General features: G+C 37.5%; 1 protein-coding gene across 1 annotated transcript; it reads right to left on the reverse strand.

The window, feature by feature from the left end:
- Positions 1–382: 382 nt before the first annotated feature.
- On the reverse strand, positions 383–15,107 carry polr3h (polymerase (RNA) III (DNA directed) polypeptide H). The gene is made up of 6 exons (XM_079617147.1): positions 14,662–15,107; positions 3,186–3,282; positions 3,013–3,099; positions 2,473–2,536; positions 1,749–1,986; positions 383–843 (listed from the first exon to the last, which is right to left on the reverse strand). Exons 1-6 carry the CDS (start codon positions 14,770–14,772, stop codon positions 793–795), a joined length of 648 nt encoding a protein of 215 aa, XP_079473273.1. The 5' UTR covers positions 14,773–15,107; the 3' UTR covers positions 383–792.
- Between the last annotated feature and the right edge of the window lie 617 nt (positions 15,108–15,724).

A 15,724-nucleotide genomic window follows, 5' to 3' on the forward strand; every position in this document is an offset into this window, starting at 1 on the left:
CGTTTACTGAGGCAGCGTCACGAATCCCGGAACATGAGTCACTCCCGTCAGAGAACTATCATAATGTCACGAGAGATTGTGTAAACAGAAGTCAGCTGACATAATCAATTAAATTAATATAATTACATACAGGTTACACGTTATTAAAGGTATAATTGTTACTGTGTAATTATATATTTAAGTAGGCTACCGAGTAACAACATGTAGCCTACTTACTATAGGATTTGGTTGAGGGTTAGTTGCTAGTTGCATGTAATTATGCATAATTCACTGTTATTACTATGGTAAGTAAATGTAACATATGTAACAAGGACACTGTAAAATAAAGTGTTACCTAAAATAATACTATATATCTTTTTAAACAACAACACTTTAGTCTGTACAATTTTCTAAATATTTTTATATTCAATTTTTTCAAAACAAAACAAAAAAATCCAAAAACCATATACATGACCTCACATGAATATTCAATCCAGCGTCAAAAAGACATTATTTGAAGCTAAACATGGTTTTTGTTTCCAAATAAAAATGTATTAATCTATAAAGTAAACTCTGTAGGTCTCAACAAAAAAAGTAATTAAACTCAAATGATCTCAATCCTCCAAACAACAGCAGAATTACAACATAATAATCCCTTTTGAATCATTACAAATGACTCTTCGTTAAGTGTCTCTGATTGGTCCGCAGCATCTGCTCACTGATTGGTCCACAGAGCTTGAGTTCATGAAGGAGTAAATGAGTCTTGTGAAAAGCAGAGCTGATGTTTCTCAGTTTATATCACAGAAGAGACTGTTAACTGTTCCACCAGGACAACAGACCCAGACCCGGTTCACTAACGGATCCCTGCCAAAGAGAAGAACAGACGTTAGTGGCCTTGTTATCAGCAATTTATCAACGCATCCAGACTAACGTTCCCATTAAGTTATGAAAACGTTATTTCTGAGAACGTTCAACAGTTTTTCTAGATTGTGAGAATAAGAGAAGAAGAAAAAAACATTCACGGAATGTTCAGTTTTATCATTTTGCTCACATTCTTGGAATGTTACTTTTGAGTGTTCTCAGAATATTCCGAAACAAGCAACATAAAAAAAAAAAAAAACGTTAGATGAAAATTTTTTGCTTACATTTTGAAAACATTACAGTCGAACCAAAAATTATTCAGACACCAGATATACATTTTTCTTTTTTTTTTTACTAGTGGGTGCAAGACACTATAGTTAATTTATGCAAGCGAAGATAAAGTAAACTGTGACATATTATAGCCAAACATTCTTCATACAGTGACTACCAGTAACATTTATAAAATTTTGGGAGCAAAAATGATTGAGACACTTTGAACTGAACATGTTTTGCTGAAGTGTTTTTTCTTTAATTGCTAATGCTCTTTTTACACACAGACTGAACACAATGAAGCATTGCTTGGTCATTGGTTGAGCTAAACTGGTATTGTCTAATTGTGTAGTTAAATTTACCAGCTGACAGATATTCAACATAATTCATGTGTGAGACAGTCTAACAGAAGGACGGACAAAACCTGTCAAATATCAACTGAGTTTTTGTTATATTCTATTACCATTTTCTAACCTATAGTGAATAAACTGTGATAATGTTGAAGGTGTCTGAATACATTTAGGTTTGACTGTAACTTTGAACTTTTCCCTGTTAGCTGGGATGTTATTCCAAAGGGAAAGAGTGGATGGAACAGGTTTAAAGTCACTGTAAGTATATTTTGTTCGTAATCTTCTCACTATGAGTGTGTATGGAGCCTCTTTCTGCGGCGCGGCGGCGTCCTCCACTCCTGCGGGCGGCGCTGTGGGGCCGGCTGCGCTCGGCGCTTCCTTCTCTGTGCTGGGGCCGGTGGGAGACGTGTCGAGGAACAGCTCGTCCACGACCCGGAAGCGGATCTCTTCGCCCTGGTCCATGTAGAGGTCGTGAGTGCCCTCGTCCGTCTCGTACTCCCACATCCACACCTGCTCCGCATCATCACTGCGCCAACCGTGAAGGAACAGGGCATGATGGGTAGACAAACTCACTTCAGCTCATTTACTACTAATACACCATAAAAAAAAAGAATAATAATAAATAAAAAAAATAGATATTAGGGCGGTGCAACGATTAATCGCGATTAATCACATTGAAAATAAAAGTTTGTGTTTACATAATATATGTATATTTTCTATATACACACATGCATGTATATATTTAAGATTTTTTTTATTTATATATATAATATTCATATTTATATATAATATAAATTACATATATTTAAAGTATATACATGCAAATATTTCTTATATAGGCTATATATATATATTTATTTATTTTTGGACGCGATTAATCGCGATTAATCGTTGCACCGCCCTAATATCTATCTATCTATCTATACATATATTTTTATTATAAAAATTACGTTAAATGTATATAATATATACAAAAATATTAAATAAGTTTAGAAGTGGAAATCCAGGATACAATTTAGCCGGTTGCTGTAGCGACTCCGGCGGGATTATGATGTCATCAAAGAATCCGAGGCTCACTGTGGAATCAACACACACACACAAACTGATTATTTACCAATATAAAAATTTTACAATGATTTTTTTTTTTTCTATTTCCAAGTAGATGCTAAATTCCAAATAAGCCATTATTCCATTAAACAAAGTTCTAATGTTCCACATCTACTGGAATAAAGGCTTGGAATGATGAGCATGTAGATTAATTTATTTGACAGTGTCGTTTTAGTACCACTATCATTTAAATTAGTTTTTATTTTTATATTTTCCATCAATTTAAATTTTAGCGAAAAGTTTAGTAATTGTCAATTTTAGCAGAGAAAATATTTTTATTAAAATTTTTATAAAAATTATTTGTCATTTTTTAAAATAAATAAATATATAAAAATTTTTTCAAGTAATAATTTTTTTTAATGGTTTTCGTTAACTATAACAACCCTGCCATTGCAGAACAGCGCGAGAGCAAAGCATCATGGGTGTTGGGTGTGGCCTCTCTCACCGTGAACGCCCTCGGCACTGCAGCCTTTAATCTTTCCCACCAGGATCGCGTCCAGGAACGGGTGGAAAACCACGTATCGAAAGTGAACTGCAGGAGAGGAGAGAGAGGTTATGCAGCGAGTAACCGTGAGTTATGATGATGTTGCTATGGTGCTGTTGCTATGACGCTTGTACCTTTAGTGTGAGACGCTCCGTCTCCAGGAAAGATGTAGGAATCCTCCAGTTTAGTGATGTCAAACAGACAGATGCACAAGCCCACGTTATACACCACCTGCAGACACATGGAGGAGTTCAGACGGGATCAGGGGAAAATGGACTTGATTATGAGTGTGATTCCTCTGAGTACTTGAAAATAAATTAAAATATGAATTAACAACTATGCTTGCCATTACACATTTAAAACAATAATACCTTAGTAAAAACCTAAAGTAATATTAACAAACTATGTATCATTTGAAAGCTTGCCATCTCTAGTTTTCATATTTGGTGACTGTTTTTTAAAATAATGTAATTTATCAATTTGCAACAAGAATATTTCATACTCATTAGGAGTGTTCAGGCCTTTATTTTGAAACAGCGCTGAAAAAAAATCATGAAAGATTGGAAGAAACCTCAGTTTGTTTTCATGCCAAGAATTCTAAAGATGAAAAAAAGGTAATGTCCGCAACACTGCTCTTTGCTCCCATATTTAATAACAAATGCAACGTTTCGACCCTACTGGGTCTTTTTCAGGCTTGAAAGAAGCTTGAAGAAGACTCAGTCGGTCGAAACGTTGCATTTGTTATTAAATATGGGAGCAAAGAGCAGTGTTGCGGACATTACCTTTTTTTCACTTCATTAGTTTCTTTTGTCCTGCACCTGCCAGAAGATGGGATGTGCACACAATTACTTTTTTAAGAATTCAAAAGATAACACCAATTCAATTTTATGAGACAAAAAAAGTCTGAGTAGGATGTCATAAATTGTATGAAAATTATGGAAATATATGGTTCAGAGAACTCAAAACATTTATGGAAATGGCGGCACCCTTATTCGGGCAGTAATGGAGTCTGGTTGTCATCTAGAGAAAAAGTTTGGTACTGCGTCTTCATAAAATCTCACTGAAAGCCCTTTTTTTTTTATATCAACCTAAAATTTGGACGAATTCTTGCAGTTTTAGAGTAAAACATGTTTTGTAAAATGTATATTTTATATTAAATATAAATAATTATATTTGTACATTTTCATGAACTCAAACTTCTATAACTTTTTTTCTGTTTCACTTTTATAATTTACAATAATCTGCCAAATGTTTTCTTAAAAAAAAAACAAGACCAGCCTTAGGTCTATATTCCAAAGCATTCTTGAATTACAACCATTTAAGTTTGGACAGTGATTTCCATGTCAATGCAAAAAAAGGGGGGGGGGGGGGGTGACAGTTAAGGGGTTAATGATCAAATATTTAATTACATCATGAGGTTTTTTTTGCTGTTTTTTTGTCCCCATGTTTGCAGTCACTTTTATACTCTATTCAGTTTTTTTTTTTTTGGAAAAACATAATAATATTGAGAGGAAAAGCATTTGTCACATAAAAATCTGATCGGGTGCATTTTTACATTGTACATGATGTTAATGACACTGGGAAACTTTTGCACTTGCTAAGAAAACAAATTATCTAACAGTAAATTTGTAAAAGAATATATATTATAATTCTCAAATATTATAAGTAATGCTTAAATCTTAATGTTTAAAAAGCTTGGAATGATAGCATTAAGTGAACAGCAATTATGTTGTAAAATGACAGGTTCTACACATCAAATATTTTTTTATCATTCTTTGTTGTTGTTTATTTTATTTTATGTATCGTCTTGTTTTTTAGGTGTAAAACCCTGAATCTGTACTCAAGTTGATAAATACAAATTATTTGAAATTATAAGTTCAAAGCAGTAATTTCCCTATTTCTTTACGAATTTACTATGGAGCAGGAGTTCAAAAGTCTGGATCAGCGACAAAACTATAATAAAGACATTCGGGAAAATTAGAGGTTTACTTACAAATGACACAAAAAGTGATTAAAAAGAGTCAATAACTTTTGAACTATATTTTAAATAGTAATAAAACTTTAGAACATTACGGTTGACTGTATTTTCAGTCAAATAAAACAAGTAGGCTAATTAATCTTCTTTCACTTTGAGAATGTCATTCTGGGATTTATTTATAGATACCGGTAAATAAATAATGGACAGTGTTGGGGATACGCATTACAAATAACGCGAGTTACGTAATCAGATTACTTTTTTCAAGCAACTAATGCATTTATTAAAAATTTACAACCAAATATCTGAGTTACTTTTTGAAATATGACATGTCTTTAAAATTATAGATAATAAAATAGTTAAAACATTCTATATTAAAGTAAACATTGCTTCATTTGTCTGTAAAACGAGTATAACATATATATATATATATATATATATATATATATTAGGGCTGTCAAAAGATTAATCGTGATTAATCACATCCAAAATAAAAGTTTGTGTTTACATAATATATGTGTGTGTGCTGTGTATAATTATTGTATAAAAGGCTCCCGGAGAATGAAGACTTTTATTGTGGGACTTTTATTTTGATAGTTATTTTAGAGTGCGATACCCGATGCTTCCAGTAGGAGGCATTATTGTTATGGTTTTTGCTGCCTGTTGCGTCAATATAGATTACTGAGAGAACGGCAGCTGCGCACCTAGAAGTTTCTTCTTGCCTGTTATTCGGATGTTTGTTGGCGTTTGGGTGTTAAAGTATTAGTAAATGACCATAAAGTAAGTTTACTCTGATTTCTTGATGTTTTAACCGTGTTTCAGTGTATTATTGAGCTTTGTGCATTTAAATGTGCACGCCCGGACATGTACCGATTCATGTGCGATCGTTTGACAGATAAACAAGACATGTAACGCGATTTCTGCTAAATATAGTCAAATGTGACAGTTTACGTTGTATATGTCTATAATAGGTTAGCTAATTATTCTGCAGAAGGATTATCCAGTATTATTTCCTTTTGATTATGCTAATTTGGGAAATTAAGATAGTTTGTTGATGCATCTGGAATCATTAATAATACATATTAATGCCAAAGTAATTTCTTGTGATAATACAATAGTTATATTGTTTTCAGTTGCCCATCCTCTGCATATTTTGAGCTTTAACGGTTATTTAGAGGTGATACTGAATAGTTTAGTATTCTGAATGAAGAAGTGACTGATTCATCTGTGAATGTACACATTTCTACTTTACTAATGTAATATGTTTTTGTTATTTTAGACTAATATTCAATACACTTTGGAAAGAAGCACCAGTCTCCTCATTCTTTGTGTTCTGACCGACACCCAGGGGTGTATACTGCTAACAAGTAGAACTAGAGCCTAGCAGTCAACTTTCCTCTCCAACAAATTGGTCCTTCGAGCCGGATGTAGTGTTCATTCCTGGTATCATGGAGTCCGATGAGGAGATTGTTGGAGCAACCAGACCAAAACGCCGAACACATCCACCAGTTCGACTCCAAGACTTTGAAGTGCAGTATGTAGGGGGCAGACCTGTAAGTGAACATGCTATTTCATCACCCTGGGAGGTACCTGCCCACATGACACCTCTCCAGTCATCATGGGACCATCCTGACTACCTCTATGATGATGCTGCTCCTCGCACAGGCCCTCAGTTCAGACCACCAAGCTTCAGTTATGCAGAGCGCAGCGAAAACCTGCCTCAGTCATTCACATCAGTCCCGCAGAATCGCTACACCGAGCCTGAATTCTATAACGAGCTCCAAGCCATTCGCAGAGAAAATGTACAGCTGCTGCAATCTCACCAAGCCTTCCGTTCTGACCTGATGGAGTTGAAAGAAGTTCGTACTGAGTTCAAAGAACTGGTCAAAGTAGCCCAAACCCTTAAAGCAGACCTCAGCACAGCTAAAAGCCATGATCGTCCTCCAGTGCAACCAGAACCCCAACTGCCATCCAGTCTTTCCTGTCGCGTAGGCCGGACATCAGCTGATGATGAAGAGTGGCCTGAGCTTCCACCCTGGCCCGAGCCAGAACTGAGCAGAGGTATGGAGGCTTTAAAGTTAACGAAACCTGACAAAGCTACATACCAACCAGAGGTACCAAAGTATTCAACGGTCTCCCAGGCTCACCCTGCATACCGCAATTCTCAGTATTGCTTTCAATATCCAGATGTGCTACCACCACCTCCAACACCTGAAGACCTCAGAATGTTATTATCCTCAGCTGCACAGACCTTGTATAGGAAACCTTTAAGTGCCCAAATTCCAGTTTCTTCTTCCCGACTTGGGTCCATACCAGCTCCGTCGAGGTATCCAGCGCCTGTGGTCAAGGTAGAGTCGAAACTGCCATATTTAACACACCCTTCAGAGTATGTGTATAGAGGGCCTACCCCTACTATCCCCAAGTTCAGCCGACCAGATCCAAGCGAGTTTGCCAGACTTCGAATCGCTTTGGAGAATCTGCTTCCTCGAGATGGAACTGAACTCTTTAAATATCAAATACTAGTGGACCACTTAAAGTTGGATGAAGCTCAGCTGATTGCCGATGCTTTTTTGAACTCGCCTACCCCGTTTACTGACACTATGGTGGCCCTCCATGAGAAGTTTGGTCAGCCCCACCAACTAGCTTTGAGGAAAATTGCCAGTGTCCTGGAAGCCCCTGATGTAAAGCGTGGGGATACAGTTGCATTCCAGAAGTTTGCTCTTCAGGTACAGTCATTGGTGGGTTTGTTGAAGACTTTAGGACCTGAAGGCGCAATTGAACTGAATTGTGGGTCACATGTCGCACGTCTTTTGAGCAAACTTCCTTCTGAACAGCGAGCTGAGTTCCGCCGTCACATGTTTCGGCAACCTGGAACCGTACCTACTTTACATAATCTCTCAGACTGGCTCCGTTATGAAGCCTGGTGTCATGACTTTGATGTAGAGATTTCCTCACGAGGAGTTCAGGACCGACAGACTTCTCGACCTATACAGAGTAAAAGGACTGTAGCCATTCTTCATGGGGTTGGAGTGGCTCAAAATGTAACTTCCCTGTCCCCTCAGACGGGTATGACTCCACCGACCAAGTCAGTCGAAGTGAAACGGTTCTGTCCCTTCTGTGATAGTACAGAGCATTATTTGAGTCAATGCAAGCCATTTGCTAAACTTACCACTGACCAGGCCAAAGACTGGATTCGAGGTAATAATCGTTGTTGGCGCTGTGCCAGGACTCATCATGCTGCTCAGTGTGACCTGAAGAAGCCCTGTAACCTGTGTCAAGGTAAACACCTTCGCCCTCTACACAATGTAAATGTTAGACCCTCCCAAGAGGATACAGTCAGTGCTGAGAAGAGTTGCCTCACCAGTTCCTCTCCAGACAGATTTTACCTGGACAAACCTGTTGTTGGGACCCGTGTCATGCTCAAGGTAGTACCTGTACATATTCATTATGAAGACCGTACTTTAGATACCTTTGCGCTGCTGGATGACGGCTCTGAGAGAACCATTCTGCTCCCAACTGCTGCCAAAGCCCTAGGCATACAGGGTACACCTGAAGATCTCCCATTGCACACCGTGCGACAAGACATTGAAGTTCTTAATGGGTCATCTATATCATTTCAAGTATCCGCATCCCATAAGCCTCAAACATGTTACAAGATTGAATATGCCTTCACTGCGGATCGCCTCAATCTGTCACGGCAGTCTTATCCCATGGATCAACTGCAGAGGAAGTATAAACACTTGCGCGGTCTTCCCATCCTGCCGGTGAAAGATGCTCAGCCTCTACTTCTGATTGGGTCAGATCAGCCACATCTCATCACACCAATCGAGCCTATAAGATTAGGTTCTCCAGGTGGACCTGCTGCTGTCCACACACGCCTGGGATGGACCCTCCAGGGCCCCGCATCGTTGATGGGGCGGCCTGCATCCTCCCAACAATGCCTACTGACCTCTGTCCTTCCACCACAAGATGAGCTCTTTAAGAATGTCCAAAGACTCTGGCAAATAGAAGCTGTTCCACACAGGGATGAGAAAGAGGTGACTAGATCCAAACAAGACCAGGAGGCCTTAAAGTTACTTGAAACCAAGACCATCCGCACAGAAGTGAATGGAATTCTTCGACTGGCGACGCCATTGCTACGACAGAAGGATATGCCTCGGTTGCATGCCCCTAAGGAGTCAGTCATGCCAAATCTGCGCAGTATCGAGAAGCGTTTGTTAAAGGATCTAGTGAAAGCAAAGACCTATAGTGCAGAGATGGAGAAGCTCATACAGACAGGAGCTGTCCAGGAAGTAACCAGGGAGACAGAGATAAACAGATGGTCTCAAGGTCCTCCCTTCCTACTCCAGGATCCAGCTACCTGGCCAGTGCTACCTAGAACAGACCTGAAAGATGACCACACAGAGCTACGAAAGTCTGTCTTCTGCGGCGCCACTGCAGTGCCACCCCAATCAATCATCCCAGATGTCTGGAGCCACAATACTTGGCAGGAACTCATGGATGCCACTGCTAAGGAAATTCTGGTAAACCCTACTTCTGAATCCTTTCCAGATGCAGAAGATTATCGTCAAGCCGAGATCCTTATTCTCAAGCGAGTTCAGCAGGAGTCTTTCCCCAATGATTATCAGCGTTTGGTTACTGGGAAATAGGGCTGGTCCGAATACCATTTTTTAAGCTTCGAAGCTTCGGTAGTAATGAACATCGAATATTCGAAGCTTCGGAGAGAGGGTGCTGAACATAATCTTCTCTCTAATAAAAGCAGGAATCTCTATGTGTCTCTGTTTGCATTTTGATTATTTCGAGAACCGTTCATCCAATCGACTTCACAAGGGAGTGCAGTGTCGATTTGGTGCAATAAAGATAGACACGTGAGACGCGACACGTTCAGAATTAATAAACTTTTAATAAACGACAGAACAGCGCGAGCGGGAAGCGGCGCGCCTCAACGCGGCTGGGCTTATGCTCCGAGAACGCGGACACTGCACTATAGTGATATAAAACGCACACACACAGGTCTGTTAAATTAAGCAATACTTTTAAGGTAGTCTAATAATTTAAATAAAGAAAAACTAAATTTAAATAAAGAAACTAAATTTAAAAAAAGAAAAACGAAATTTAAATAAAGAAAAAACAAAATTTAAATAAAGAAAAAACAATTTAAATAAAGAAAAACTAAATTTAAATAAAGAAAAACGAAATTAAAATAAAGAAAAAACGAAATTTAAATAAAGAAAAAACTAAATTTAAATAAAGAAAAAACAAAATTTAAATAAAGAAAAAACAAAATTTAAATAAAGAAAAACGAAATTTAAATAAAGAAAAACGAAATTTAAATAAAGAAAAAACGAAATTTAAATAAAGAAAAACGAAATTTAAATAAAGAAAAACGAAATTTAAATAAAGAAAAACGAAATTTAAATAAAGAAAAAACGAAATTTAAACTAAGAAAAAATTAAATTTAGGCTACATAAAGAAAAACGAAATTTAAATAAAGAAAAAACGAAATTTAAATAAAGAAAAACGAAATTTAAATAACGAAATTTAAATAAAGAAAAACGAAATTTAAATAAAGAAAAACGAAATTTAAATAAAGAAAAAACGAAATTTAAATAAAGAAAAAACGAAATTTAAACTAAGAAAAAATTAAATTTACATAAAGAAAAACGAAATTTAAATAAAGAAAAAACGAAATTTAAATAAAGAAAAACGAAATTTAAATAAAGAAAAACGAAATTAAGTTAAATTAAAAACGAGATTAATTTAGATTGATAATAACGGGTACAAAGTCTAATAAATTTTGTTTCTATTATTTTCCACAATGTCAAAACAACACAGCTAAACCCAAAACACAAGCTCATCATGCACTTCCACACACACTCCGCTGTTCTGCTCTAGAACACTCCCGTTGCTGGAACACTTAAGCCAATGTTATACTCAGTTTGGACGCGTACACGACAGCTGCGCACAGCTCGGACGCAGACTACTTGTATTTATACTTTCTGCTGAGGTCCGCTCTACTCGCTTGCGCAGTAGATCGGTCTGGCCAGTATAATCGATAATATTTTAAATATTTATAGTTTATATTTGCATTTATGTCAAAACCTATCACTTTCAAACATCAAAATTACATTTATTAATATGTATTCGTCAAAATGACATATTAACATCTTAGGCCTTGGTTCTTTTTCTACCATGCACGTGTTTTCCTGAGACTCTTGTATCAGCAGGTAGTGTGCAAACTCCAACCTGTTAATGGGTGCCGAAATAAAAACGGACATGCCACGCAGCCAGTGTGTCGCCGGCCTTATTCAAGTGTGAATGAGAACCGTTTCGCGGGGGATCCCAGGTGTGCAAAAAAAAAAAAAAAAACGAATATTCGAATGTCAAATTTTAAAATCGAATACCAACCCACCGAACGAATATTCGATTATTCGAATATTCGGGTTCAGCCCTACTGGGAAACCAGTTTTTTCTCAGACAGTCGCCTTCTTACCTTAGCTCCTGAACTGGACATAATCAGTGGTTTAATCCGAGTGGGTGGTCGATTGAGGAGAGCGGAGTCCATTGAAGAATCTGCCTTACACCCCATTGTGTTGGACGCTCATCACCCAGTTACCCGGCTACTGATTAAACATTATGATTGCAAGCTGCATCATCCAGGGCCTGAGCGAGTGTTCGCCGAAATCCGGCGTTACTATTGGATCATCCGTGGACGTGAAGCCATTCGTCGGCACCAGCATGTGTGTCTAGACTGTCAGCATTGGAGGGCAAAGCCGACTTTTCCAAAGATGGCAGACTTGCCTTCTGCCCGTCTCCGTCTTCACAAACCTGCTTTTTACTCTTGTGGAGTAGACTGCTTTGGGCCAATGCTTATTAAGATTGGGAGACGCACAGAGAAACGCTGGGGGATAATCTTCAAGTGTCTAACCACTAGAGCGGTGCACTTGGACCTCCTCAGTACCATGAATGCTGATTCCTTCCTGATGGCCCTCAGGCGGTTTGTTGCACGGCGGGGAACACCTGCGGAACTGTGGTCAGACCAGGGAACAAACTTCAAAGGGGGTGAAAGAGAGCTCAGAGACGCTTTTTCTGAAATGGCTCCTGACTTAAAGAAACAGCTTGCTCGTCAAAGGATCCAATTTCACTTCAATCCTCCAGCAGCCCCACATTTCGGAGGAGTGTGGGAGAGAGAAGTACGATCGGTAAAGTCAGCCCTTTATACTACCGTGGGAGCTCAATCAGTTCCTGAAGAAGTCCTGCTGACAGTCCTTCTAGAGGTGGAAGCTATTCTGAATTCAAAACCTTTAGGGTATGTGTCCTCTGATGTGGCAGACATTGACCCAGTGACACCAAATGGTTTGCTCATGGGGCGGCTAGATGGTTCCTTGCCACAGGTGATCTACCCAGAGTCCGAATTGTTGAGTCGCAGACATTGGAGGCATTCACAAGTCCTATCAGATAACTTCTGGTCCCGGTTCACCCGAAACTACCTTCCAAGTCTCCAGACCCGGCAAAAGTGGCAGTCCTCTCCCCCAGACTTAACTGAGAAAACGGTTGTCATGGTTGTAGATCCACAGATGCCTAGGGCCCTCTGGCCTGTTGGACATGTCATCAAGACACATCACAGTCCGGATGGACATGTCAGGTCTGCTGATGTAGAAATAAAGGGGCATGTATACACTCGACCAGTAGCACGTCTGGTGATCCTCCCAGCTCTGCCAGATGACTGTCCTGCAAACTCGCCTTAAGTTGAGTCGCCTTTTAGTTGGAGCAAAGTTGCCTAGCACCTTTGGGGGCGGCTGTATAAAAGGCTCCCGGAGAATGAAGACTTTTATTGTGGGACTTTTATTTTGATAGTTATTTTAGAGTGCGATACCCGATGCTTCCAGTAGGAGGCATTATTGTTATGGTTTTTGCTGCCTGTTGCGTCAATATAGATTACTGAGAGAACGGCAGCTGCGCACCTAGAAGTTTCTTCTTGCCTGTTATTCGGATGTTTGTTGGCGTTTGGGTGTTAAAGTATTAGTAAATGACCATAAAGTAAGTTTACTCTGATTTCTTGATGTTTTAACCGTGTTTTTAGTGTATTATTGAGCTTTGTGTACTTAAATGTGCACGCCCGGACATGTACCGATTCATGTGCGATCGTTTGACAGATAAACAAGACATGTAACGCGATTTCTGCTAAATATAGTCAAATGTGACAGTTTACGTTGTATATGTCTATAATAGGTTAGCTAATTATTCTGCAGAAGGATTATCCAGTATTATTTCCTTTTGATTATGCTAATTTGGGAAATTAAGATAGTTTGTTGATGCATCTGGAATCATTAATAATACATATTAATGCCAAAGTAATTTCTTGTGATAATACAATAGTTATATTGTTTTCAGTTGCCCATCCTCTGCATATTTTGAGATTTAACGGTTATTTAGAGGTGATACTGAATAGTTTAGTATTCTGAATGAATAAGTGACTGATTCATCTGTGAATGTACACATTTCTACTTTACTAATGTAATATATTTTTGTTATTTTAGACTAATATTCAATACACTTTGGAAAGAAGCACCAGTCTCCTCATTCTTTGTGTTCTGACCGACACCCAGGGGTGTATACTGCTAACAAGTAGAACTAGAGCCTAGCAGTCAACTTTCCTCTCCAACAATTATTATGTATAAATACACACACATTCATGTATATATTTAAGGAAAAATTGCATTTATATACTGTATATATATTTATTTAATTTACATTATATATAAATATTTTATATATAAATATAACCAATTTTTCTTAAATATATACACGATTGTGTTTGTTTTTATATATATAAATAATTATACACAGCACACACACATATATCATGTAAACACAAACTATTATTTTGTATGCGATTAATCACGATTAATCTTTTGACAGCCCTAATATATATATATATATATATTATATATATATATATATTTTTTTTTTTTACTTTCATGACTTTAGAGCATTTTATAAAAATTATGACCGCTTTTTAATCCGAGTTGTGCATGGGTTGTATTAATCATTGTCAACAGAATACAAGAAAAAAAGTTAATAAATTTGCCAACGTCATAAAAATCAACATAAGAAAGATTTCTTTGCAATAAGAAAGATCCAGAAAAGAACAAGAGGGTAAGAAATGAATGTATACATCAACTAGGCTCAGGTACAAATTAAAGGCATTGCAAATTGAAACGCGTTTGCTTTCTTATTTACTAGGCTAAAGATGAAATGGTTTTAAAATACTTTTAAAAATATTTATCAAATAAGTAAAATGCAAAGTCAAATTGAAATAAAAATGAAAATTACGCAAATTTGCAAGAATTATATTAAATAATGTACTTTGTGTATTTAATCTCTTCGATCTCACTTTATTAACCAATGTATTTGCTGCTGACCTTCATTTGAAAAACAAACAAGCAGCTAGAAAAAGTAACGTGAAAGTAACGTAACGCATTATACTTTCCTCACCGGAATTAGTTACTTTATCAGTGAGTGTATAACGCAATATTGTGATCCATTACCTTCAAAAGTAACTCTCCCCAACACTGGAAGCGTTTGTTTTGAAGCATGACTCAGTAATGTGTGTGATGAGTGTCTCTCTTCACCTTGTTGGCGAGTTTCTTGTTGAGCTCTTCGGCGATCGCGTCGTTCAGCTGCCGATGGAAACTCCACGGAGGAATCCGGACCGTGTCCACCATCTCCACCAGCACGAACATCCTCAACCACAACCACAACCAGACCCGAACCGTGGACCCGCGAGGAGTAGTGGCTGGCGATGAGCTACTCTGTCACTCTCTGTACGAGATATTCTGCTGTGCTTTTTCTGTCATATTACCTCTCAGTCCTCCCGAAGCTCCGGCAGCCCGTGTGTGTGTGTGCAGACAGATGTTATCCAGCTGCTCCAGTTTATACATTTACTCCATTAATAATCTATAATCACTCATGATTTGAGCACACAGCATGACAACAGCTACACATGTGCCGAATCACGACAGCGGCTGGCGCTTTACGGCACTGACGTCACGCGACAACCTTCTGAAAAAACACACACAAAAAAAACTAGAGTACTCTCTTTTTATTAGGCCTATAAAATGTTATTCTTGGTTATTATTTTTTTATCCACTCTTCTTTTGTTCTTGGCTAAATATTTAAGAAAGCTGTGAAAACTGTGAATCTTTTAAAATGGTAGATTACTTTCTTGCTCCCTGACATGTATTGTCATTCTGTATATTTTTGTGTTCAATAAAAATAAAAAAACCCTCTTTTTACTTTATAAAAATATGTTGATACATAGTAGGCTATTTAAATTATTTAAATTGCATTTAAAACTCTCATATGTTGTAATACTATTATAAAATATCACAGTTAATTTCAGAATTTCACGTATTGTAACTTTGTTAGGCTAATTGTCTTTATGCCTGTAAATGTTGATTTTTTAATGTTTTATAGATGGTGATTTTATCTCTAAGATTTGTCAGATATTAAAATCATATGCCATAAATGTCTTATAGTTGATTTTTAAGGCATTGTGGCTGATTTTAAAAGGCATTGTATTTAAAGGGATAGTTCACCCAAAACTGAAAATCATTTACTCGCCCAAAAAAAAAAAGATATTTTGAAGAATGTTGGTAACCAAACAGTTTCTGGTCCCCATTAACTTCCATTGTA

Source organism: Phoxinus phoxinus (genome assembly GCF_949152265.1).
Source record: "Phoxinus phoxinus genome assembly, chromosome: 1".
Lineage (NCBI taxonomy): Eukaryota > Metazoa > Chordata > Actinopteri > Cypriniformes > Leuciscidae > Phoxinus > Phoxinus phoxinus.

Bases quoted from the DNA above. Each gene is read 5' to 3' on its own strand.
- polr3h (XM_079617147.1), bottom strand. From the start codon at position 14,772: ATGTTCGTGCTGGTGGAGATGGTGGACACGGTCCGGATTCCTCCGTGG. The intron at 1,987-2,472 runs GTATCCTGGATT...CGGTTGGCGCAG, and splicing joins CTACAGCAACCGGCTAAATT to TGATGATGCGGAGCAGGTGT. The intron at 844-1,748 runs GTGAGAAGATTA...TCTCTTTGGCAG, and splicing joins AGGCTCCATACACACTCATA to GGATCCGTTAGTGAACCGGG.